This window comes from Arvicola amphibius, chromosome 2, assembly GCF_903992535.2.
Source record: "Arvicola amphibius chromosome 2, mArvAmp1.2, whole genome shotgun sequence".
NCBI lineage: Eukaryota > Metazoa > Chordata > Mammalia > Rodentia > Cricetidae > Arvicola > Arvicola amphibius.
The window spans coordinates 123054488-123077043 of NC_052048.2; the positions used below are offsets into that span (position 1 = coordinate 123054488).

The 22556-nt window shown below is 42.9% G+C and overlaps 2 protein-coding genes across 6 annotated transcripts; one reads left to right on the top strand and one right to left on the bottom strand.

Moving 5' to 3' along the window:
* The first annotated feature begins 31 nt into the window (after positions 1 to 31).
* On the top strand, positions 32 to 16749 carry Cebpz (CCAAT enhancer binding protein zeta). Its single transcript, XM_038318883.1, has 16 exons — positions 32 to 223; positions 1223 to 2715; positions 3206 to 3437; positions 4169 to 4355; positions 6552 to 6640; positions 8441 to 8494; positions 9385 to 9487; positions 9583 to 9651; positions 11271 to 11337; positions 12624 to 12724; positions 13326 to 13383; positions 13484 to 13659; positions 14529 to 14612; positions 15425 to 15483; positions 15583 to 15664; positions 16476 to 16749. The coding sequence occupies exons 1-16, from the start codon at positions 68 to 70 to the stop codon at positions 16610 to 16612; spliced, it is 3147 nt and encodes a 1048-aa protein (XP_038174811.1). The 5' UTR covers positions 32 to 67; the 3' UTR covers positions 16613 to 16749.
* Cebpzos (CEBPZ opposite strand) lies at positions 15150 to 21379 on the bottom strand. 5 transcript variants are annotated; one of them, XM_038318885.1, is made up of 6 exons: positions 20979 to 21247; positions 20402 to 20663; positions 18548 to 18663; positions 17759 to 17803; positions 16651 to 16735; positions 16180 to 16516 (listed from the first exon to the last, which is right to left on the bottom strand). In XM_038318885.1, coding segments are annotated over exons 2-5 (246 nt in total). In that variant the 5' UTR covers positions 20404 to 20663; positions 20979 to 21247; the 3' UTR covers positions 16180 to 16516; positions 16651 to 16652. The 5 variants fall into 5 exon arrangements, with proteins under 5 accessions (XP_038174815.1, XP_038174817.1, XP_038174812.1 ...); XM_038318887.1 differs by lacking the exons at positions 16180 to 16516; positions 20402 to 20663; positions 20979 to 21247 and adding exons at positions 15150 to 15373; positions 21268 to 21379; XM_038318889.1 differs by lacking the exons at positions 16180 to 16516; positions 20402 to 20663 and adding an exon at positions 15150 to 15373 and having other exon boundaries at positions 20979 to 21236.
* Between the last annotated feature and the right edge of the window lie 1177 nt (positions 21380 to 22556).

Here is a 22556-nt window from a genome sequence, read left to right on the forward strand (position 1 = left end):
TGACACGGAAGTGCGTCACCGGAAAGGGACAGTGAGTTGAGGGCTGTGCTCGCGTGTTCTGCCAGCGATGTCGGCGGGCCGGGGACCTTTAGAGTTCCACGCCAAGCAGCCCTGGCGACCCAAAGTGGTGACAGAAGATCCGGAGGAGGAAGATGAAGAGGGTAGCGATGAGGCTAAGGATGGCTTCTCTCTGGAGGAGGTGTTACGCCTCGGAGGCACCAAGGTACCGGCCGCAGGCTCTGGGGAAGGGGATGTGCACGGTGCCGGGAGTGTGGGACCCTCAGCCCAGCATCCGACTTGTTCTGAGCGCTTCCCACGCCTTTAGCTGCTCTTCGGTGGAATAAAAGTAGCCGGATTGCACGTTTTCTCCTGGATTTATGCTTCCTTTTGGGGGGGGACAGAGTTTCTCTGTGGCTTTGGAGCCTGTCCTGGACCTAGCTCTTGTAGTCCAGACTGGCCTCGAATTCACAGATATCCGCCTGCCTCTGCCTCCCGAGTGCTAAGATTAAAGGCGTGCGCCACCACAGCCCGGCCTATGCTTCCTTGAGATGTAGGCGAGCTTGTTATTAGCGTGGCGTTACTGTCACACCCGTCAGGTAGGAGAAAACTAACTTACTTGTCCCAACCTCGTAGACTTAAATTTGAAACGCTAGAGTATGCCTAATCTGAATCTGCCCGGCTAAAAGAGAAATGCCTTATCGGTTGGATTGAAGTTGCCAAAAGGACCAGCAAGTTTACAATAGCCTTTGATGAAAGCGCCTTTTCGTAGCTACGCTACTCATAAAGTGTTTTTTTATTTATTAATGGAGGGAGTGCTGTATGGCCGTTGGTACTCGTGTATGGAAATCAAAGGACAACTTTGTGGAGTCCATTCTCTCCCTTATGTGGATTCCGGGAATCGAACTCCGGTCGCTGTGCTTGCTTGGCAAGGGCTTGACCTGCTGAACCACCCCATGCCCTCTCACATAAACTTTTGCCTTTGCTCACCTGATGCGTTACAAATGCATGTGTCATTGCAATTGTCATTGGATTTCTGTGGCTGTCAGCGTGAGCATCTTTTTTCTGAGAACCTTCTTTTCCTATAGTGTGCATGTCCTTGGCACACTTTCTTGTTGGCTCTCTGTGACTTTCCCAGGCAGCGGTATATTAATTCAAAGGTGATGAAGTTCTTACAGCGGTTCTGGGTTTGTGATACAGTTTTAACGTTTTTCTGTTTCTGCAGCAAGATTACCTTATGCTGGCTACTTTGGACGAAAATGAGGAAGTGGTGGACGGAGGCAAAAAAGGAACAATTGACGATCTTCAGCAAGGCGAATTGCAGGCATTTATCCAAAATCTTAACTTGGCCAAATACGCAAAGCCTTTGATTGAAGAGGATGAACCAGATGAGAAAGAAAATGATAGCAAAAAGGAAGCAAAAATACAGAAGGTAGAAAATAAAAAACAAAAAGCAACAGAAAGTAAAAATACGTCAAAAAAGAAGGTGAAAAATCAGAATGTACCAGAACAGCATTTTGATAGCAGTACTATCCCTACACTAAAGAAAGATAAACAACCCAATGTGTTTGAATTTCTTGAGCGGCAAACATTGTTACTGAAGCCTGGAGGCAAGTGGTACGACATGGAGTACAGCAACGACTGCTCTTCGGAACCCCAGCCTCGCGATGTGGTGGCTAAATACAGAGCCCTGGCTCAGAAGCTGTATGAGCACGAAGTCAGCTTATTCAAAAATAAGACAAGTAATCAAAAGGGAGGCTCCTCCACCTGGATGAAGGCGATTGTGTCCTCGGGGACACTAGGTGACAGGATGGCGGCCATGATCCTTCTGATCCAGGATGATGCTGTTCACACGCTCCAGTTTGTAGAAACCCTCCTGAGCCTTGTGAAGAAGAAGGGCAGCAAGCAGCAGTGCCTCCAGGCTTTGGACACATTCAAGGAGCTGCTCATTACAGACCTCCTGCCAGACAGTCGGAAGCTGCGGGCCTTCAGCCAGCGTCCTCTGCACAGCCTGGAGGAGCTGTCCAGCGGCAACAAGGACTCGCGAGATCGAAGACTCATCCTGTGGTATTATGAACACCAGCTGAAGCAGCTAGTAGCGGAGTTCGTGCAGGTCCTAGAAACTCTAAGTCACGATTCCCTGGTCACCACTCGGACCCGGGCCCTCGTGGCTGCTCACGAGCTGCTGTGTGATAAGCCCGAGGAGGAGAAGGCGCTTCTGGTTCAGGTGGTCAACAAGCTGGGAGACCCTCAGAACAGGATCGCCACGAAAGCGTCCCATCTGCTAGAGGTGCTACTGCGGAAGCATCCCAACATGAAGGGGGTCGTGTGTGGAGAAATAGAACGGCTGCTCTTTCGCTCCAATATCAGCGCCAAAGCTCAGTATTACGCGATTTGCTTTTTAAACCAAATGGTCCTCTCCCATGAAGAAAGCGAGTTGGCTAACAAATTGATAACTCTTTATTTTTGTTTCTTTCGGACTTGTATCAAGAAGAAAGACATTGAATCAAAAATGCTGAGCGCCATTTTAACAGGCGTGAACAGAGCATATCCTTATTCCCAGACCGGTGACGACAGAGTGAGGGAGCAGGTGGACACTTTATTCAAAGTGTTGCATGTTGTAAATTTCAGTACCAGTGTGCAGGCTTTAATGCTGCTTTTCCAAGTAATGAATTCTCAGCAGACGATATCCGATCGGTACTATACAGCATTATACAGGTAAGCGCATCGCGTTGTGGTGGATGAATGCGGTGGAAACCTGCTGTGTAGCCCTGGCTCGCCTTGAATTTGCTATGGAACTCAGGCTAGCCTAGAACTCCATGAGAGCGGCCTGCCTCTGCCTTCCAAGAACTGATTAAAAGCAGGTTGAATGAGTATCCGATTTTATTATTTGGCTTCTGTTAACCTTTCAGGTGGGGCTCTTATCTATATGAAAACTACACAGTTAGGTATAACAATTAGAGAAGAGAACAGTCACAAAACAAGGGGCTCATAACTTCACTCCTCTTGTGTTCTTTCTCTTGGGGTCATTGATTTGCATTTTATCTGAGAAGGCAGAAATAAATAGTCTCTTATTCTAACATAAGCAAGAAATTTATCCCTAACGAAGATGAGATTGTTACAATTGGTCATGAAGTCTCTAAACTGTGACCCCTGGATGTGAAGATGATCTTATGATTGAACGTTTGACCTTGGTTTCATGTTACAGAAAAATGTTGGATCCAGGGTTGACAACATGTTCGAAGCAAGCGATGTTTCTTAACCTCATCTACAAATCTCTGAAGGCAGACATCGTGTTGCGCCGGGTGAAGGCGTTTGTGAAACGATTGCTTCAGGTTACCTGCGCTCAGATGCCGCCGTTCATCTGCGGAGCCCTGTATCTTGTGTCGGAGATCCTTAAAGCAAAACCCGATTTAAGAAGCCAACTGGATGATCATCCGGTATGGTTTTTACTGCTTCTTGACCCTGGGGGGTGCTGGCGTAGGGGGTGCTTTTCTTTACTTTATTGATGGTAACGTCATTTCTTTGGAGCATGTTAAGAGTATGAGTTATAGAACTGGATTTCACTGCCTGCTGTACAGCTAGCTAGGAGGGCAGGTTGCTTGATTCCCCTATTTATTGCATAGTAAGCTGCACTACAATAGAAATTGCAATCATATGAGGTAGTTATGGGTGATTATAAAGCAAGTAGATCTTTTCAGCATGTTTCCTCAGTTATGAAATGGAAATAAAAGCCAGGCCGTGATGGTGCACACCTTTAATCCCAGCACTCGGGAAGCAGAGGCAGACAGAGCTCTGTGAGTTCGAGTCCATCCTGGTCTACAAGAGCTAGTTCCAGGACAGGCTCCAAAGCTACAGAGAAACGGTATCTTAGAAAAAGGGAGGGAGGGAAATAAATAGTAATAACACCTGCCCCTGTTATTTACAACACAGAAAACGTTTGAGGGCTCAGTTCTAAAATCTGGTTCAGAACCTGGCTCTCTTGTGTTTAGGAAGAAATATAATCTTCCTTTTTATTGTGAGCAGCGTTCGGGATCTTGATTTTCCTTGGTTGGTATTTTCATGCATTACCAGAATTGCCGTGAGTCTTCCTTGAGACTATACATCATGTAGATGAATGTGGCTTTGCTGCGGCTCCTGTTAGTTAACAGCCCTTGATCCATTTTGTTAGGAATCTGATGAAGAAAACTTTGTTGACGTGGGAGATGACAATGATGTAGAAAAGTTCACTGACGCAGACAAAGAAACAGCAGTCGATGCAGTGAAGGAAGTCGGAGCCGAAGACACCGGGACTGCGAGCAGCACAGAAGCCGAGAAACCCAAGACCGCTTCCTGGGTGCACTTTGACAACCTGAAGGGTGAGGGGCTTTAGCTAAATGAAGGCTTTCACCTTCATGGTCGAGCGAGTGCGTGTGCATGTGTGTGTGTGTGTGTGTGTGTGTGAGAGAGAGAGAGAGAGAGAGAGAGAGAGAGAGAGAGAGAGAGAGAGAGAGAGAGAGAGAGAATATGCTGGAGGTAGAACCCATAGACTTTGCATGTACTGAGCAAGCATTATATGACTGAACTACATTTGCAACCATAAAATTTTAATAGTAGGAAATCACAGATAATTTTTATTAACAGAACTACATGATTTAAATAAATATTTGAAATCAAAGCAGATGCCTTTTAGAGCTGTGGGAATTAGGTGGACAAAACAATAAACTGCTTGCTGCGCTGTGAACCATTTCTCCCAGTTTTAAATGGGAGTTTATGCCACAGTGAGGCACTTCAGGCAGAGCACGTGCGGACGCCCACGCATGGCTCGTGAGAGGCTGGAGTTCTGAATGGAACTGTATTTGATCCAATCTCTATGACCTTTCTCGATTTTTTGTGGCCATGATATTCACCCTTTGCAGTTTTTTTAAGCAAGGTTTTGTTTTAAATGTTTTATTTCATGTGTCTGTGTGTTTAGCCTTTAGTATATATGTCTATGCACACATGCATGCCTAATGACCAGGAAGTGAGAAGAAAGCAGTGGATACCCTGGAACTGGAGTTGCAGGCAGTTGTAGATGCTAGGAATCGAACCCAGGTTCTCTGGAAGAGCAGCCAGTGCTCTTAAGTGCTGAGCCACCTCTCAAGCCCTTTAAAGCAAAGTTTTATAGTAGAAAACTTTCTGGGAAATAGAAGCCTTAGAGTAATTTCTATCTGTACATGCACACCAGAGGGAGAGAAGTCTGTTAGTAAGCCAAGAGAAAACTTAGGGATGCATTCTTTTTATCTGAGGCCAAAAAGAAAAACCCTAGCCTTGGACTGAAGAAAACAGTGTCAGACTCATTTCTTTTTCTTTTTGAGGGGTGGGGGTGGTTCATGGCTAAAGTAATTCAGCTTTAAATTTCTGTTCCAGATATATTAAAGAGATGCTGGTAGTTGTCCGGAAGGTTCTTAAAAGGATTTACCTATTTAAAGCACAAACTGTCATCCTTTACGAGGATGGTGAGCATGTGTTAGGGCTACACAATTAATAGTGTATTTCAAAAATCATGCTTAAAATGTTAATTCTAGGGCCAGTGAGATAACTCACCAAGGAAAGGGAAAGGCACTTGCTCCCATGCCTTACGGCCTAATTCCAATCCCTGGGACCCACATTTTGTACTGGAAGGAGACCTGGCTTCTGAAAATTGTCTTCTGGTCTCCACATCCAGTGGCACTTGCACACTCATATACACACCCCCACACCCACACACAATAAATAAAAGTAGAATGGAAAAGGAATATTTAATCTCTTTTATCTCTGGGTGTCTGCAAACATGCAAGTCTATTCCAAGAAAAAGATTCCTGAATGTAGTTTAGTAGCAAGAATTTGGAAAACTACAGCACTAAAATACGCTAGACTTATCCCTGCAGGTCTTTTATTTCCATCTTACTGTTTATGACTTTGTATTTTTTTTTTTAATGTACACAATATCCTGTCTGCGTGTATGCCTACAGGCCAGAAGAGGGCACCAGATCTCATTACAGATGGTTGTTAGCCACCATGTGGTTGCTGGGAATTGAACTCAGGACCTTTGGAAGAACAGGCAATGCTCTTAACCTCTGAGGCATCTCTCCAGCCCATGACTTTGTTTTCTTAGCATTTTCTCTGGCTGCTTAAAGACTACTGAGGAAATCAGTCATTCTGCAGTCGGGGCCAGTATGTTACAAAGTTTAGAGACTGTGCTTTTATTTATTTACTTATTCATTCATTTATTTATTCATTTATTTATTTATTATGTATACAATATTCTGTCTGTGTGTATGCCTGCAGGCCAGAAGAGGGCACCAGATCTCATTACAGATGGTTGTGAGCCACCATGTGGTTGCTGGGAATTGAACTCAGGACCTTTGGAAGAGCAGGCAATGCTCTTAACCTCTGAGCCAGCCCCTGAGACTTCGCATTTTTTAATCTAAAATTAGATTACTGAACTACTAACAGTTTTGAAGATTGGTCTGTCTGTGAGAATGTTGGTTGTGATTGTTTGAAGTATCTTCTTCAGCTAGGAGTAAAGCATTTCAAAAATACTTTATTCTTAGGTAGCAAGCTGTTAAAGACATACGATCCATTCAGTAGAAATCCTCTGTTCTGTGGAGCTGAAAACACAAGTCTTTGGGAGCTCAGAAAGGTAAAATAATGCCGTCTACCTTTTAATTTGTTTATGGCACATAATCTTGCTTTCATGCCTTATAACACATTGAAACTTTTCTTGCAGATGATGGAATTAATGTGAAATTTCACATGGACAAAACATAGTGTTGTATGTTTATTTTACAGAAACGTCTAACTGATAGGCATGTAAATAAAAATGCCATACCTGGCTTTTACAATTAAAAGCATAGATTGTTGCATTGCACTTAATCCTTGCAATGTGACCACAGATCCTCACCACTCCATTGAGGCTCCGAGATTACAGCTACTGTCCTGGTAATAACAGGGTGTCATTTTCTTTATCAATACACTAACTGTAGCACAGGTGATACAAAAAGAAGATGGGGTGCACTGCTAGTGCCCTGATGGTGACACCCAGTTGTGTTTGTAGCCATTAAATTTGGTTATATTTTTCTCTGCTTGTAGTAAAAAGGGAAGGGGGAAAGCCAGTATCACTTGAGAATAATAAAGCAAGTATTGCTTTCATTATCTTGAACTGAAATACGTGCCAGTGTTCCCTGTGGATATGGCTACCCACTCCTGCTGTGTACCTAAGGGTGAAGGTCAAACTGTGTCCAAGGTAGATCTTGGTCAGCTGTTCCTGTCCCTTATAGCTGCTTCCTGATAGACTGACTGGCAAGCTGTGTACTCTGAGACACATTTGCTTGTAAATGAAGATTTTTTTTTTTTTTTGCTTCAAGCAAAACAACTAATAGTATTTGTTGTAAGTGACAGAATTCACTCTCACAAAGATGAAACGTTAGGCTCCCACAAGTAATCCCATGGGATCAAACCTCTGTACAAAGTTTGCTGATAAAATTAGTGATTACACCAACAGTGGAATTTTGTGTAGTTTGAAGAAACTGCCAACTCATCCAGTGTTTTTCAAATGACCAGTGTACAGTGTTGCACATTCATATGTAGGTAAGGTCTATGTTCTTGGTAGACCAGCTAACTTAAGTAACAAATGCCCAAGGCCAGTTGGTATGGCTGATTCTACTCTGCAGTTAATTTCCCTTTCAGTATAACATCCCAGAAGGAAATCTACATGCAGGTGAAAGACTTGATAAATTCATTTTCAACCATATATCTGTTTGAGGCTAGATTCTCTTCCTATATGTTCAAATAGTATGGAATTCTGGAAAAGATTTTAAAATGCATTTTGTTCTACTTAGTAAACACAAAAATAGTAGTTAATTATTATTTCCAAAATGAGGTAATGCTTCTTAATTTTATAATTTTTGTTCTGAAAAAAATACTTATTTTTCATGGACATGTTTACGTAAATATCTAGTGGGTATGTTATGTATTATTTCATTTTATGCATATGAGTATTTTGCTTGTATGTATATAAGTCTACCTCCGTGCATGCCTGGTTCCCAAGGAAGCCAGAAGGAACTGGAGTTACAGGCAGTAATAAGCCACCAGCCATGTGGGTGCTGGGACCTGAACCCAGGACCTCTGCAAGAGCATCAGCCACTCTGACCTGCTAAGCCATCTCTCCGGCCCCTGGATTTATGAATTTCATTGAACTATAAGCATTTAAAAATCTCCGGTTGTAATTTCTAATAAAGTAAATATAAAAATAACCCACTTAGGTGGAAGCTCTTAAAATCTCAGATTTTTAAGTGTACATGTGGTTTGGAAACCAAAATGTCTAAGAATCACGTTTTTATGTCTTAGGTTAAGTTTCAGTTCCCTAGATTTTTCTCAAATAACCTGTAATTTTGCTAAATATTGACCATAGAAATAATGACATTCACATTTTTCTTTATAGTTATCTGAGCATTTCCACCCTTCTGTGGCCCTTTTTGCTAAGACTATCCTTGAGGTGAGTCTAAAATACTCTTGAAAATATGTAAGTATTGTAGTTTTGATCATCAGTAATTTGTAGTGAGAAGACGGGCAGGCCTGCTTTTCGTCCTGCCTGGCTTCCGCACGGCTAGCTTTACACCCAAAATAACAACACACAAATTGTATTCTTTTAAACACCGCTTGGCCCATTAGCTCTAGCCTCTTACTGGCTAATTCTCACATCTTGATTAACCCATTTCTAATAATGTGTGTAGCATCACAAGGTGGTGGCTTACTGGGAAAGATTCAGCATGTCTGACCTGGTGGCTGGCTTCATGGCGACTGTCTTAGAGAGGAGAGGCATGACTAACTTCCTTCTTCTCAGCATTCTGTTCTATCTACTCCACCCACCTATGTTCTGACCTATCAGAAAGCCAAGGCAGTTTCTTTATTAACCAATGAGAGTCCTCCATCAGTAATTGATGGTACAGTTTCCCCGACATGTGGAATCTGATATTTCTGCCATTGTTGAGGACCAGTGACTTGTTTAATACAGACCGACGACAGAGAACTTCCTGCTCTGGGAGAGGGGAAATACAGCTACTTATCATGAGCTGGCCCTTCTGGAGAATGTTGTTCTCCTCTGATCCCTGGCTGACTTTTTCAGTGTTTGGGTCTCATCATGCTTACATAGTCTACATTATAAATAATACCTATAAAACTACCAGCGCATAATAGAATGTGTGTGTTTAGTTTTTTAGTATGGTGTACATGAGAAGAATATTTGAAGGGTTACTGTTCCTACGTGCCTGTATGTGAAGTAACTACAGCTTATGCTTTTCCTGGTTTTCTTATTTGGATATATAGGCTATTTATTTATTTCTTTTACAAGACTCGTAAATTCGTCCCCATTTTCCCACCTTTCAGGGAAATTTTATTCAATATTCAGGGGACCCACTACAGGATTTCACACTCATGAGATTCTTGGATCGATTTGTATACCGAAACCCAAAGCTACACAAAGGCAAAGGTATGCTTCCAGTTAATAACTTTCATTTTTGCTGCTGGGGTTTAGTGAGTGAATGAATATACAACTACATCAGATTGCCGTGATTTACATTCCAGAAAATACCGACAGTGTCGTGATGCAGCCGAAAAGGAAGCATTTTATAAAGGACGTCCGTAATCTTGCTGGTAAGCACTGAGCCGGGGGAGTTGAAACCAAAAGGATACAAAAGACAGTTCAACACAAATTATATTCTTTGACTCACTTTATCATATTAAAAAGTTCAAGCATATCCAAAGTCAATACAATTAGCGACCCTCTGACAGCCATTCCCAGCCTTAACAGTTACCCCGTTCTGTCTCGCTCTTCTCACATAGCTGTCAGTAACCCCGCGTGTCATTCATTTCAGCTGCAGTTCAGACCGGCTCGGACTCTCCTAGTCCTGGCTGAGGAAAATAAAAATGCACAGCTGACTTTTCCACACAGCACTGTCGGTGTGGGTGGTGTCCTGTATTTGGTACCGATCTTCTCTGTTTAGAGAGGACATTTCTTCACACGCCACATCTCACCCTCATCTTGCTCAGAAATTAGGATTACCATAGAAGTTCTAGTTATTTCCCACCAGCCTCTCAGAAATCTAGAGATGCTGATAGGATTACTCAGAGGAAATTAGAATTGTAAGCCTAATCTTTAAATCAAGTCAGAAATTTTAGTTCTATAGAAAAAAAACTTATATCCTTGAATTCTTTGTTAGCGTCTCCAGAATTAAGTAAAATTATGAAAAGTTCTGTTAATGATTACTTCCTGTCTTTTGTTTTGTTTTGTTTTGTTTTTTTGTTGTTGTTTTTTTGTTTTGTTTTGTTTTTCGAGACAGGGTTTCTCTGTAGCTTTGGAGCCTGTCCTGGAACTAGCTCTTGTAGACAAGGCTGGTCTCGAACTCACAGAGATCCGCCTGTCTCTGCCTCCCGAGTGCTGGGATTAAAGGCGTGCGCCACCACCGCCCGGCTTACTTCCTGTCTTTAGAATTAGAAGCATTATTGTACTTTTCTTCTAAGACAACCAGATTATGCTATAATCCTGCCTGTGAGTGGTAGAGGCAGGAGGATCAGGAATTAGGATCATCCTCAGTTACTACACTGAGTTTAAGGCCAGCCTGAGCTATAGAAGGCCCTGTCTCAAAAGCAAAACAAGTAGGGTTAGCAACTTCAGAACTCCTTGAGGCCTTCAGCGGTTAAGAGTACTTGCTGCTCTGGGAGAGGATGACCCAGGTTTGGTTCTCAGCGCCCACACTGGGTATCTCATCTGTGACTGCCTGTAGCGTCAGCTCCAGGGAGATCCAACACCTGTGCAGTCTCGTGCCAGTGCCCACACACATATATATAAATACATCTTTTCAAATAATGTCTGTTTCTCTTGAAACTTGTGCGTTGAGTACAGTTGGAGAATAAGAGAATACATTTTCTACTGGGCCTATGTTCTGCCTGCTCTTCCCCCCCCCTTCTTTTGTTTGTTTGTTTGTTTTGTTTTTCCAGACAAGGTTTCTCTGTGGCTTTGAAGCCTGTCCTGGAACTAGCTCTTATAGATCATACTGTCCTCAAACTCACAGAGATCCGCCTGCCTCTGCCTCCCAAGTTGTGGGATTAAAAGCGTGTGCCACCACCGCCCGGCTTTGCCTGTTCTTCCCTACTGCACTGCTGGACCTCTTTCCACCATTGTCTTTAAGATTTCACTGCCAGTGTGTTAGATATAGCCCGAGAGCTTGAGCGGCACAGGGAGATGTGCATAATCAAATGTCTTGTTTCTACAGTGAATAGTAAAGAGTTCCTTGCAAAAGAAGAAAGCCAGATCCCAGTGGATGAGGTGTTTTTCTACAGGTAAGGTAGTATAGCATCCTTGGGGAATGTCTGAATGTTAATATTGGATACAGTGTTTTATCGATATTGGACAATTATGAAAATATCAGGTTATATGTCCATTTCTTTTCAAAGGAAATTTACTGATTCTGCTACTTCTCAAAATCTTAGTGAAATTGGTCAGCTTGAGGATTTTAATAATGGAGTATATAAATTTGGTTTCTGAATCTGACTTTGTGAAACTTTAGGCTTTTGTTTCTTTGGAACTGTATTGTGTAAGCTGGCTTCCAACTTGTGATCCTCCTGCCTCCATCTCCCAAACATGATTATAAACATACTATCACACCTGGATTCTTTTTCGTATTAAGTAGTGATTCCTTCATAACCTTCATCTGTGTGAGTTGAGTACAGCAGTAACTCAGGAGTCATTATCTGGACCTTGACTCTTCAAGTAGAACTGATGAAGTGCACTGTGAAGCTTTAGTGAGCTCAGAAATCGCTGTTGCTGCTTTTAGTGTCTTTATCTGGTTGACTAGTTAAATTTAAATTGCTTTAAAAAAAAAACTTGCCGAGTGTTGGTGGCGGTGCACGTCTTTAATCCCAGCACTCAGGAGGCAGAGGCAGGCGGATCTCTGAGTTCGAGGCCAGCCTGGTCTACAAGAGCTAGCTCCAGGACAGGCTCTAGAAACTACAGGGAAACCCTGTCTCGAAAAACCAAAATAAATAAATAAATAAATAGAATAAAAAGAATAAAAAATAAAAAAAAAAAACTTAAGTGTGAATAATTTCCCAGTGGGTGTGATGCCATCTGGGAAATGTTGGGTTTACTGTGACGTGGGGGAGCTGATGAACTGTTAGGATTTGAGGTCACATGGAACCACTGTATTCTCATGCTTAGACAGTGAGTGCTGAGGTTGAGCCAACTGTCCAGTTATTTTATTGTTTGTGGGTTGTGGGGGATCAGATTCAGGGCCTTGTTCCTGCTAGGCGACATTCTACATACGCCTTTAGCCCTCTGATACCACAAAGATGAGTTTGAAGAACCAGCTTGAAAGTGTCTTCTACTCCATTAAAAGGGCATGCGGCTGATAGCTATAATCCCTGCACTCAGGGCAAAGGTCAGAGGATTGTTTGTGCAAACCAGCCTATGTCACATGGTGAGACCTCATAAATGATTATGCTTCACATTTCAGAAACACTTTTTATATTGAATACAAATTTGACTCATTTGAGTATCCAGTAGCACACTTTGAGCTATTCATCTCTAGTCATGAGTTATGCAGATGTGTACTCTGCATTTTACTTAGGTATTATAAGAAAGTTGCGGTTGTTAAAGAGAAACAGAAGCGCAGTGCAGATGAAAACAGCATAGAAGATGTTGATGATGAAGAATTTGAAAAGATGATTGGTAATTTGTTTTTGTTGACTCAATTTATAAAATTATTCCTATTAATAAAATGTAGAACATTGGTGAACTTAGTTTTTAGAAATCATTGATGTGCAGATTATAGTGGGAGATTATGAAATAGCATGTAGTAACTGCTCATATTTTATTCTTGGAAAATATATTATGCTTTGAACAATGTGTAAAAAAATTCTGTTTGCAAGAAGAGTGTTTCCTTCCTAAGACCAAGTCTCTAATGAGACAGACTATTTCTTGTTCATAATCTCCTAATTCTCTTAGTAGCAATGGTCTGCTGCTTGATCGTTTTCATCTTTATAATCCATAGAGCCTGAGAATTTTTAACTGAAATGTAATCAAGTGAAATGGAAGGACTGACTTTGCTCTCACCGTCACATCCTATGCTTAGTAAAAAAGTAAACACGAAAGTTGTCTTTTGTCATTTTAGAGATTTCATTGAGCTCCTAGGTCTATGTGAGCGCCGGCACAGTGCTAATGACAGCATCCTGCTGTTGTGACGCGCTGACTCGCCTTCACAGTTGACGGGATGTGATGTGTACCGCTCTTGTCCTTCGCTCTTTTGTAATTTGTGTATTGTTCTCGGCAGACACATTGGAAGACGACAACTGCTTCACGCCTGGCAAGGACGATATTGATTTTGCCAGGTAAAACTCAACCTTCTCAGTCTGTCCTAGTCTCCTGAGCACACTTTAGAAAACCCTGCCTTCCTTCACAAGTGAGGAGTTTGTTTGTTTGTTTGTCCAGCAATATGAAAAAAACGAAAGGAACTAAGGAGAACTTGGAAGATTCAGAGAGCAGTGACGATGAGCTTGGTGACCTGGATGATGATGAAGTTTCCCTGGGAAGTATGAATGATGAAGACTTTGAAATTGATGAAGACGGAGGAACATTCATGGATGTGTCAGATGATGAAATTGAAGGTAATAGTATACGTTTAAAAATAAACTGCCGAGGGGTGGTGGCACACACCTTTAATCCCAGCTCTTGGGAGGCAGAGGCAGGTGGATCTCTGGGAGTTCGAGGCCAGCCAGGGCTACACAGAGAAACTCTTTCTTGAAAAACCAAAAATAAATAAATAAACCACAAATTATATAGCTTTCTTGTTAATTCCTAGACAAATACAGGTTTGTTTTTTTTTTAAATACAGGTTTCTCTAAGTAAGACACGTCAGTGGTGAATTTTAACTTTAACTGACATCATCTCTATAACAGTTTCAGTTGAGCTGTATTGTGGCCTCTGTTTGACATTAGTATAAGGGGCTGGTGGTGTGGCTCAGTGGTAGAGTGCTTCCTAGACTGTGTGAAGTCCAGTTCGGAGCCTCAGCACTCCTGAGGAAGAAAAGGAAGAGTGGTGAGCTCTCTGCCCCCCAAAAGTCACTATTCATATAGTCCTGTAGCACGGGTGGATCACGTGAACAGTGTAAAGTAGAGATGATGGGGTGGCCACAGCCATGTCTGGGCTGTGGCTCCTCTTGTCCCTTTCACCACCCTCTAGGGTGCCCTTCTTTGCATCGTCTGGACCTCAGCGCAACTGTTTCTCATTTACAGAATGTTTGGTCTTACTAATGGCCATTGAGTAAATTATGTTCTTGCAAACTATATCAGGTACTCTTAGAGACTGGAGCATCCTGTATCCTCCAGGCCCATTCTGTTGGGACTGGAGAGCTGTGAACCCACATGGAACAGACATAGCAGGCCTCACTGTTGTACTGGAGTATAGCATACATTGAATTGGTATTTTCCAGGCTTATTTTTAAAATGGCTTAATAGTAAACTTTCTTGGGTAACAGAATTTGATGAAGTCAACTCCAAAGCCAGTACTAAGAAAAGCAAGAGAAAGAATGAAGATATTGACTTTGCTGGGTCGTTTCAAGGTAAGAAAATGCATTTAAATTTCTTTAAATCATAGCATCTGCCACATGAAAAGTATTATCAGTTACTATTTTGGGAAATACATGTTTAAAAATTGGTTTGATACCATTTAAAAGGTTTTTTTCTTAAAGTATCGGTCCTCAGGCATCTTCTACCTTCTGTTTGAGACAAAGGTTTCTCGTAGGCTTGGGATTTCACCAGACAGGCCAGGCTGACTGCTCCAGGGGTCCTAGGCACCCACCTGTCTCTGCCTCCTACCTCAGCATCACTGGGATTACGGCCTCTGCAGTAGGTTTCTACAAGACTTCTGGAGATCTGGACCCTGGCTAGTGTGCCCGTTAAACCATCTCCCCAGCCAAGAAAGGTGGATAATAGGGTTTTTTAACATGAAAACCTGCATCCCAGTTTTGTGGCAAGTTCCTCTCACAAAAGTATCTCCAGATGGTCTTTTCAGTCATGTTTATAGAGTCCAGTTATGTGTGAGTGCTAACTGTTCTTCACTTTAACTTCCTTGAAATGTTTATAGATTAAACTATAGGTGAGTTTTGTTAGATATTTTATTTTCAGTAGCATAAACAAACAGTTATTGATAACGCCATAAGCATATTGACAGTCAGCTTTTCAAGTCCAAGGAATAAGACCTGAATTATAATGTATAGTTTGCTTCACCTATTACGGACTCCATCCGTGTCACCTGTGGGATTTTAATCCTGAGCGATACTGTTGATTTCTTCTGAGGATAAATCCTGAACAGCAACCAAATCTGAAAAATAGGCACACACTTTGAATAACCTACACACAATTTTTTTTTTAGGATCAAAGAAAAAGAAGAAAAGATTTGATGATTCCAGCCTGTTTGTCTCTGCTGAAGAGGTAGCGCTAACGCAATGACTTTAGAGAGTAGCTGTTTACATTCAAGTTTTCTCTTCTTAATCTTTCTCACTGTTTCTTTTTTTTTCCCTCCCTTTTAAGTTTGGCCATCTGTTGGATGAAAACATGGGATCCAAGTTTGATAATATTGGCATGAATGCCATGGCTAACAAAGATAATGCAAGTAAGTAAATTGATCTCTTCCCCCCCGTGGGGTGTGGTGTGACCCAGGCTTCCTTAAACTCACTCAGTAGCTCAGGCTGGCCTTGAGAGCTTGATTCTCCACCTTACAAGCAATAGGATTACAAGTGTACATACACTACCAGGTTGCCTTGAGTTTGTCAGTCAGACGTTTTAATTGGTATTTCCCTGTAGATGTCCCTAAGTGGCAGAAAACTTGCTTGTCACATGGCAAGACATTTAAACCACACAAACAGACTACAGACTCAAAACATTTTTTTCTTGGAGAGTCAGTCTTTTATTTTGACTTGGCTAGAGGTTTACTCTTTTTTTTTTTTTTTTTTTTTATTTATTTATTTATTATGCATCTGTGTGTATGTCTGTAGGCCAGAAGAGGGCAGCAGACCTCATTTACAGATGGTTGTGAGCCACCATGTGGTTGCCGGGAATTGAACTCAGGACCTTTGGAAGAGCAGGCAATGCTCTTAACCACTGAGCCATCTCTCCAGCCCCCAGAGGTTTACTCTTATATGCTTGAAAACATTTTTAAATTTCTGATGTTATTAGTTTCTGTTTTTTCATAAAAATAGAAAAGAAAAATCTTTTCAGTATAAGCCTTCCGTATTATTTCATTTGTCCAATACTCATGTTAGAAAACACAGGAGAGCACCCAGCAACGGGTTTACACAGCAGGGGTGCGGGGGGGAGCACAGGCCACGCGACCCTAAGGTGCAGTCCAGCTCGGGAGGCCTGTGGGGGGTGGGGGGGATCGAGCCCACAGTGGCATAGACTCATCTTTCATCTCCCCTCCAAAGGCTTCAAACAGCTCAAGTGGGAAGCTGAGCGTGATGATTGGCTGCACAACAGAGATGTGAAGAGCATCATCAAGAAAAAGAAAAATTTCAAAAAGAAGATGAAAATCCCTCAGAAATCCAAAAGGCAAAGGAAATGAGTGCTTCATAGTGAATAATAAATGAAGATTCTACTCACCCTTAATTCTTGCTATCCAACCACTTTTCTTGATCTTTCTCTCTCATTCCATACATTCCAGACTGTTCAATGGATTTGTAATAAACTATAAAAACAAAATGCTGTCATGTATAAAATCATACAAAGAGTTAAACTTTCATTGAAAAACTACTTTCATATTGCTACATAACAAACGAAAGGGGCAGCAGGCTCCTTGTTCACGTGCAAGCACCAAACAGTGACGATCTGCTTGTCGGGGCACTTGGTGGACGCTTTGCTTAGGTAAGAGTGATGGCATCCTGTTCAACCTTAACTGTCATGAGGTAGGCATTAGCTCTTTCCACAGAGAAACAGTGCCTGAGGAAAAGTCTTTCATAGCAGTAACCTTAAGCCACCCATGGTTATGTCCACCGCCATGCTAGGTCTCATTCTGGAATCTGTTCTTTTTTTTTTTTTTTTTTTTTTTTTTTTAAAAAAAGAATAGCCTCTTAGCCGGGCGGTGGTGGCACACGCCTTTAATCCCAGCACTCGGGAGGCAGAGGCAGGCGGATCTCTGTGAGTTCGAGGCCAGCCTGGTCTACAAGAGCTAGGTCCAGGACAAGCTCTAAAAAAGCTGCAGAGAAACCCTGTCTTGAAAAACAAAAAAACAAAAAAAAAAAAAGAATGGCCTCTTATAGTTACTGATTTATTTTTTATTTATTTTTTAATATTTATTTTTTATTATGTATACAGTATGTATTACAGATGTTTGTGAGCCACCATGTGGTTGCTGGGAATTGAACTCAGGACCTTTGGAAGAGCAGGCAATGCTCTTAACCGCTGAGCCATCTCTCCAGCCCTCTGGAATCTGTTCTTAACCATTGAAAGAAATAAGGCTCCTGTCGGGTGGGGCGTATAACTCTGTGATTGAAGGCTTGCCCAGCATTTGTAAAGCCTGGGGTTCAACAGAAGTAACAAGAATTAAGCCAAGAGCTAACTGTTCTAAGTAACTGGGTGAGTCCTTACTGTGCTCTCTGTAGGCAGCTAGTGTTGGAAACTGATCACAAAGGCATTTAGTCCAAAGTTGTAAAAGTACCACAGAATTTGCAGGCTGTTTTGCGCATGAATTTTTACATGAAGAAAAACATACCTTCCAGGATGAAGGGGAATGTCTTGCTCATTGTTTGCCTGAAATCTGACATTTAAAAAAAGTCATTTTAGTAACATTGAGCCACAATTTAGTATATTAGTATCTTAGAATTTTGTACTAAGGTCCCTCTGCTAATCTAAGAACTAAATCTTGTAGAATAAGATATAAAATACATTCATCTTAAAATACAGCCTTTATACTCGTCTTCCTTTAAAGACTGAACATCAGTAGCACCCTGGACATAGTGTCTTAATGAAGTACTTTGAGGATGACAAATGACTACCTTTAAGGATAAATCACTGCCCTGGGGCTGTTCCCTGATTTAGTTGGAGAAGGAAGTAATAACAATTACTAATCATAAAAGCCAAGGGCTGTAATAAAAAATTAAATTATTCCACTGTATTCAGAAGCAGCAGGGAAAACAGTTTCAGTGCCTGCTCTAATGCTGAGAAGCAGTTCTGTGACCTAAGGTCAGTATCACCTCTTCCTGGATTATCAAACAAGCCAGTAAAATGCAGGCCAGGCTGCCTCCATCCACTCACTTCTGCAGGGCCACTCCGGGCTGAGCCAGAACAGGGACACTTGTTCTACCTTCCCCAGTAAAACCCAGGCTCCGAGTCTGCAAGTCAGATGTGAGTTGCCTACTCTACAATAACAAACACCTTGCTCTCCCAGTGCCCTGCCCATAAAAATGTCTAATAACTTCAATCTAAAAAAACATTTTGCCCAGGAATGCACCGAGCATTTCGTACATACCCAGCTAGAAAAGATTAACTAAACTGTGTTTACCTTGGCTCGAGTTCATCTTTTTAAACAAAAAATAAGCTCCAAAAACACCCACAAGTTCAGCTGCTAAAACTCCTTTAAAGATCTTCCTTGCCAGCGGCTCCATGGTTCGAGTCATCCTAAAGTTAACAACATGAATGACCATGTTTAAACTTCTGTGGCCACATCTATAAAGACCCCCACCCTCAGGTTCGGTGCTTTTTGTTTGGTTGGGGATTTTTGGTTTTGGATTTGGTTTTTTCAAGACAGGGTTTCTCTGTAGCTATGGAGCCTGACCTGGAACTCCTGTAAACCAGGCTGGCCTGGAACTCACAAGAGATCTGTAGTAGGAGGCTGCCTGTTTCCCAGCAGCCCAGACACCCAAAATATTCACTCAGAAACTATATTAATTAAAACACTACTTGGCCGATAGCTTAAGTATATTGCTAGCTTAATTTAACCCATTTCCATTATTCCATATTTTACCACAAGGTTCATGGTCTACCGTCAAGGTTCCAACTCTCAGCTTGTCTTTCCCCTCTGGTAGCTACACGGTGTCTTGGGACTCCGCCTTCTTTCTCCCAGCATTCAGTTAAAGGTTTCCCTGCCTAGCTACTCTGCCCTATTATAGGCCAAGTCAGCTTTTTTATTCATTGACTAATAAAAGCAACACATATACAGAAGGATTTCCCACACCAGAGATCCGCCTGCCTCTGCCTTCTGCTGGGATTAAAGGTGTGTGCCACCACTGCCCAGCTCAGTGCTTTTTTGTACGAAACCCAAAAGTTAGGTATATTTGATGTAGAAATTCCTCCATACAGGTTCCAATCTCCATGCTTTAGGAGTGTGATAAACCAAGAACACAAGACAAGATAAAAAGCACAGAAATTCTGAGAAAACTTAAACCTTTTTTTTTTTGCAAAGCAAAACTGGAGGAACTAAGGCTTTTTAGTGTCTGATACAGAATTGGGAAGTAGGTTAGACGAACTTCTTAGCTGACATAGGGATTAAAATGCAACCTAATAATGATGCAACAGGGATAGCATTTGAAGGCCCTTTTGGAAACTGCCCTACAAGAAGGAGTTATTCTGTTAAGAGAGTACACAGTTCGTGCCTTTGCTAGATGGATGTGAAAACAGACGAGAAACTAATCAGGTCCTGTCCCTTAGGCACGTCTCTATTGAGTGTCGGAACACTTCAACTGCACCACACCCAAAGCATCCCTAAGTCTGCACTTTGTTTCCCACTCCCCAGATTTTGATTCAGCAAGCCTAGCGTGGATACCCCAGTAATCCAGTCCTTTGAAGCCATTCCAGTTTTTATACAAGTTCCTGGCCCATGAGTGGGTAGCTGACTGGGTGGCGCCAGGAAATGGTAAAACCACAGTCACCGGAAGAATTATCCCACCCCGCCCCATATGGGAAAAAAATGAATCAAGAAAGGGGTGTTAGTGTTGAGGAGTCTCGAGTTCAATACCCAGCACTCAACGGGAAGTGTCTTTGAAGAAAGGTATACAGCAAATAAGAATTTGACTTGCTGAATATATGAAAAGTAGCCAAGTTTTTGCCGTTTTCCTATAACTTCAAAAAAAAAAAAAAACCACTAATCTTTTTTATCTCGTTCTGTATTTTCCCACCGTCGTCAATACTGAGACGGGCTGTTGTATAATCATGTTCAAGGTCCCTCCATCTTCTTTTATCTCTCTTTCAAGATACCTAAGCGTGAAGGTAATTCATTGTCAGGATCATCAGCCTTGAACTATGTTACCAAGTGTGCCTCCCGCAACGTTCCTTTTTCAAGTTAACAATGAGATCACTCGGGGACCAAAAGACTTAAACTTTATTACTCTCATTTTAAAAACGAAGCAAATAAACTCACATATAACTGGGGGTAGGGCAGAAAGGGCAACTATCTTCCTCCAGTCCCAATAATCTGCAGCATGGACAGTCATGTTCAGCACCAAGTTCTCAGGGCTGTTTTTAATGTTCCAGGGCTGAGGCGAGGAGAGGACACGGCAGATCTGCCCAGTTACGCAGCCTGTTCCATAGCTTAATCTGAGCAAAATCTTTTTTGATTGCTAAAGAGCGATGCTAAGGTTTCAAATAGTTCAGATAACGCTGTGTAATGCAACATTTACTTTCTAAAAAAAAAAAAAAAAAACAAAAAAAACAGATGGACTAGTTACATTCCAAGGCCCATGGGGAAGGTGCCACTTAAAAATAAAGTCCGTTAGTCATCGGGGCACACATGAGCAGACAAGACGGCCCAGGGAGACCAAAGACCACCGGGCCGTCTAGCACAGGCTAAAACGCAGGGGAAGCAGCCCCGCGTGTCCTCCAAAGTTGACCCGGGGAAGGGAAGCCGGCCGGGCGCAGGTGGTGCAGCCTTGCGACCTCCAGAATGGACCCCGGGGAAGGGAAGCCGGCGGGGCGCAAGTGATGCAGCCTTGCCTGACCTCCAGGATGGACCCCTGGGAAGGGAAGCCGCCGGCCGGGCGAACGGCGCTGCGACCTGGGGCTGCCGCCCCGGACGGCTCCAAAAGCGAGGGCCCGGCCCTACCCTGGGTCCAGGTCCCAGCAGGCGCCGCGGCGCTCGGCGACCCGGAAACGCACGCGCCTGCCCCGCGCCCCTACACCAGCGGGACGGTCACCCTCGAGTCCTCCCCGACCCAAGAATGTCACACAAGACCCCACGCGCCCCACGCTGGGGACCCGACGGCGCTGGACACACAGCCAGGTCCTTACCTGAGACCTGCGCACCGCGATGGCGCACGCTCACGGTCGCAGCGCCCCGCCCCCAGCTTTAGCCCCGCCCCACAGAAGATCCACGATTCTGACCTGGCTTCTGCACTCCTTGTCTCTGGCTCTCTGGCGTAGTAGTTGTGGGAAGCTGCTCATTTTACAGGCAAGATTATCCAACCCTCGGGCACACTCAAAAAAAAAAAAAAAAAAAAAAAAAAAAGAATTCACATTTGAACCCAAACCCAGGACACCGCCTCCAAATCTTGCACATAGATCCTCTCCCCACTCTGAACCCAAAGTGTGTCAGAGGAACCGCAACAAGCCTGGGACTGGCCAGAAATGTGGGACCCCTTAGCCAGATCCCTAAACAACCCCTCTTTACACATAAAAGTTGCGAAGTGCTGCCCCTAGGTACTGCCCAATAGGCAAGAAAACAACTGACCCAAGGGAAGGAGAGAGAAGAGAAAGAGAATAGGAGTACCAATGAGGGACCACATGCAGGACGAAACCTGGAATGCCAAACTAATCTGCTTTCATGAAAATGTGATCTGATGCCAGGCTGTCCAACCTAGGAAGCTATGAATGCGGTTCAACAAGGTCCCTCGGGGTAAAACATCATGAGAACTTCGCGACTTTATTTTTTTTTTTTAACTTAATCGCTAAAACCGGGCTGTGGTGGCTTTAATCCCAGCACTCGGGAGGCAGAGGTGGGCAGATCCCTGTGAGTTCGAGGCCAGCTTGGTCTACAAGAGCTAGTTCCAGGACAGGCACCAAAGCTACAGAGGAACCCTGTCTCGAAAAAACAAAACAAAACAAACAAACAAACAAAAACCTTAATCGCTAAGTTCTGGGGTGTCAGTTCTGTAGATGACGATGTCATGTCACAAAGCCACCCAGGATAAACACGTGTGCTCTCGATATTTGTACACATGTGTGGCTTCAGTGTTACTGTAACATCCAGTTTCCGGTGTGCTATCTTCCAAGCACACCGTTGATTTGGCATCATCTGGTGTGTCCCTTGCTTAGAGGGAAATGCAGTTATCAATGATGTTAATGTCGATAGGTGTGTGAATAAGAAACTCCTGGAAAGATGCTGGTCGCTTGGCCAGAACGACAGTACTGAGGAGAGACTGGAATAATCTCTCCAAAGCTTAATCACCTTCTTTTGAGCTAGCTTTAGCCCCTTGTCCACCTCTTTGTCTGAACTAACATCCTGTGACTACTACGTAGAGATCTTTGGACCCTAATAACGTCGTGGACCACTAGCACCTTCCAGCCCAAAAACCAAAGAA

Bases quoted from the DNA above. Each gene is read 5' to 3' on its own strand.
- Cebpz (XM_038318883.1), top strand. From the start codon at position 68: ATGTCGGCGGGCCGGGGACCTTTAGAGTTCCACGCCAAGCAGCCCTGG. The intron at 11,338-12,623 runs GTAAGGTAGTAT...CATTTTACTTAG, and splicing joins GATGAGGTGTTTTTCTACAG to GTATTATAAGAAAGTTGCGG. The intron at 15,484-15,582 runs GTAGCGCTAACG...CTCCCTTTTAAG, and splicing joins TGTTTGTCTCTGCTGAAGAG to TTTGGCCATCTGTTGGATGA.
- Cebpzos (XM_038318884.1), bottom strand. The intron at 17,804-18,547 runs GTAAACACAGTT...TTTAAATGTCAG, and splicing joins AAAGATGAACTCGAGCCAAG to ATTTCAGGCAAACAATGAGC. The intron at 16,736-17,758 runs GTATGTTTTTCT...TTGTTTTTATAG, and splicing joins ATTCCCCTTCATCCTGGAAG to TTTATTACAAATCCATTGAA.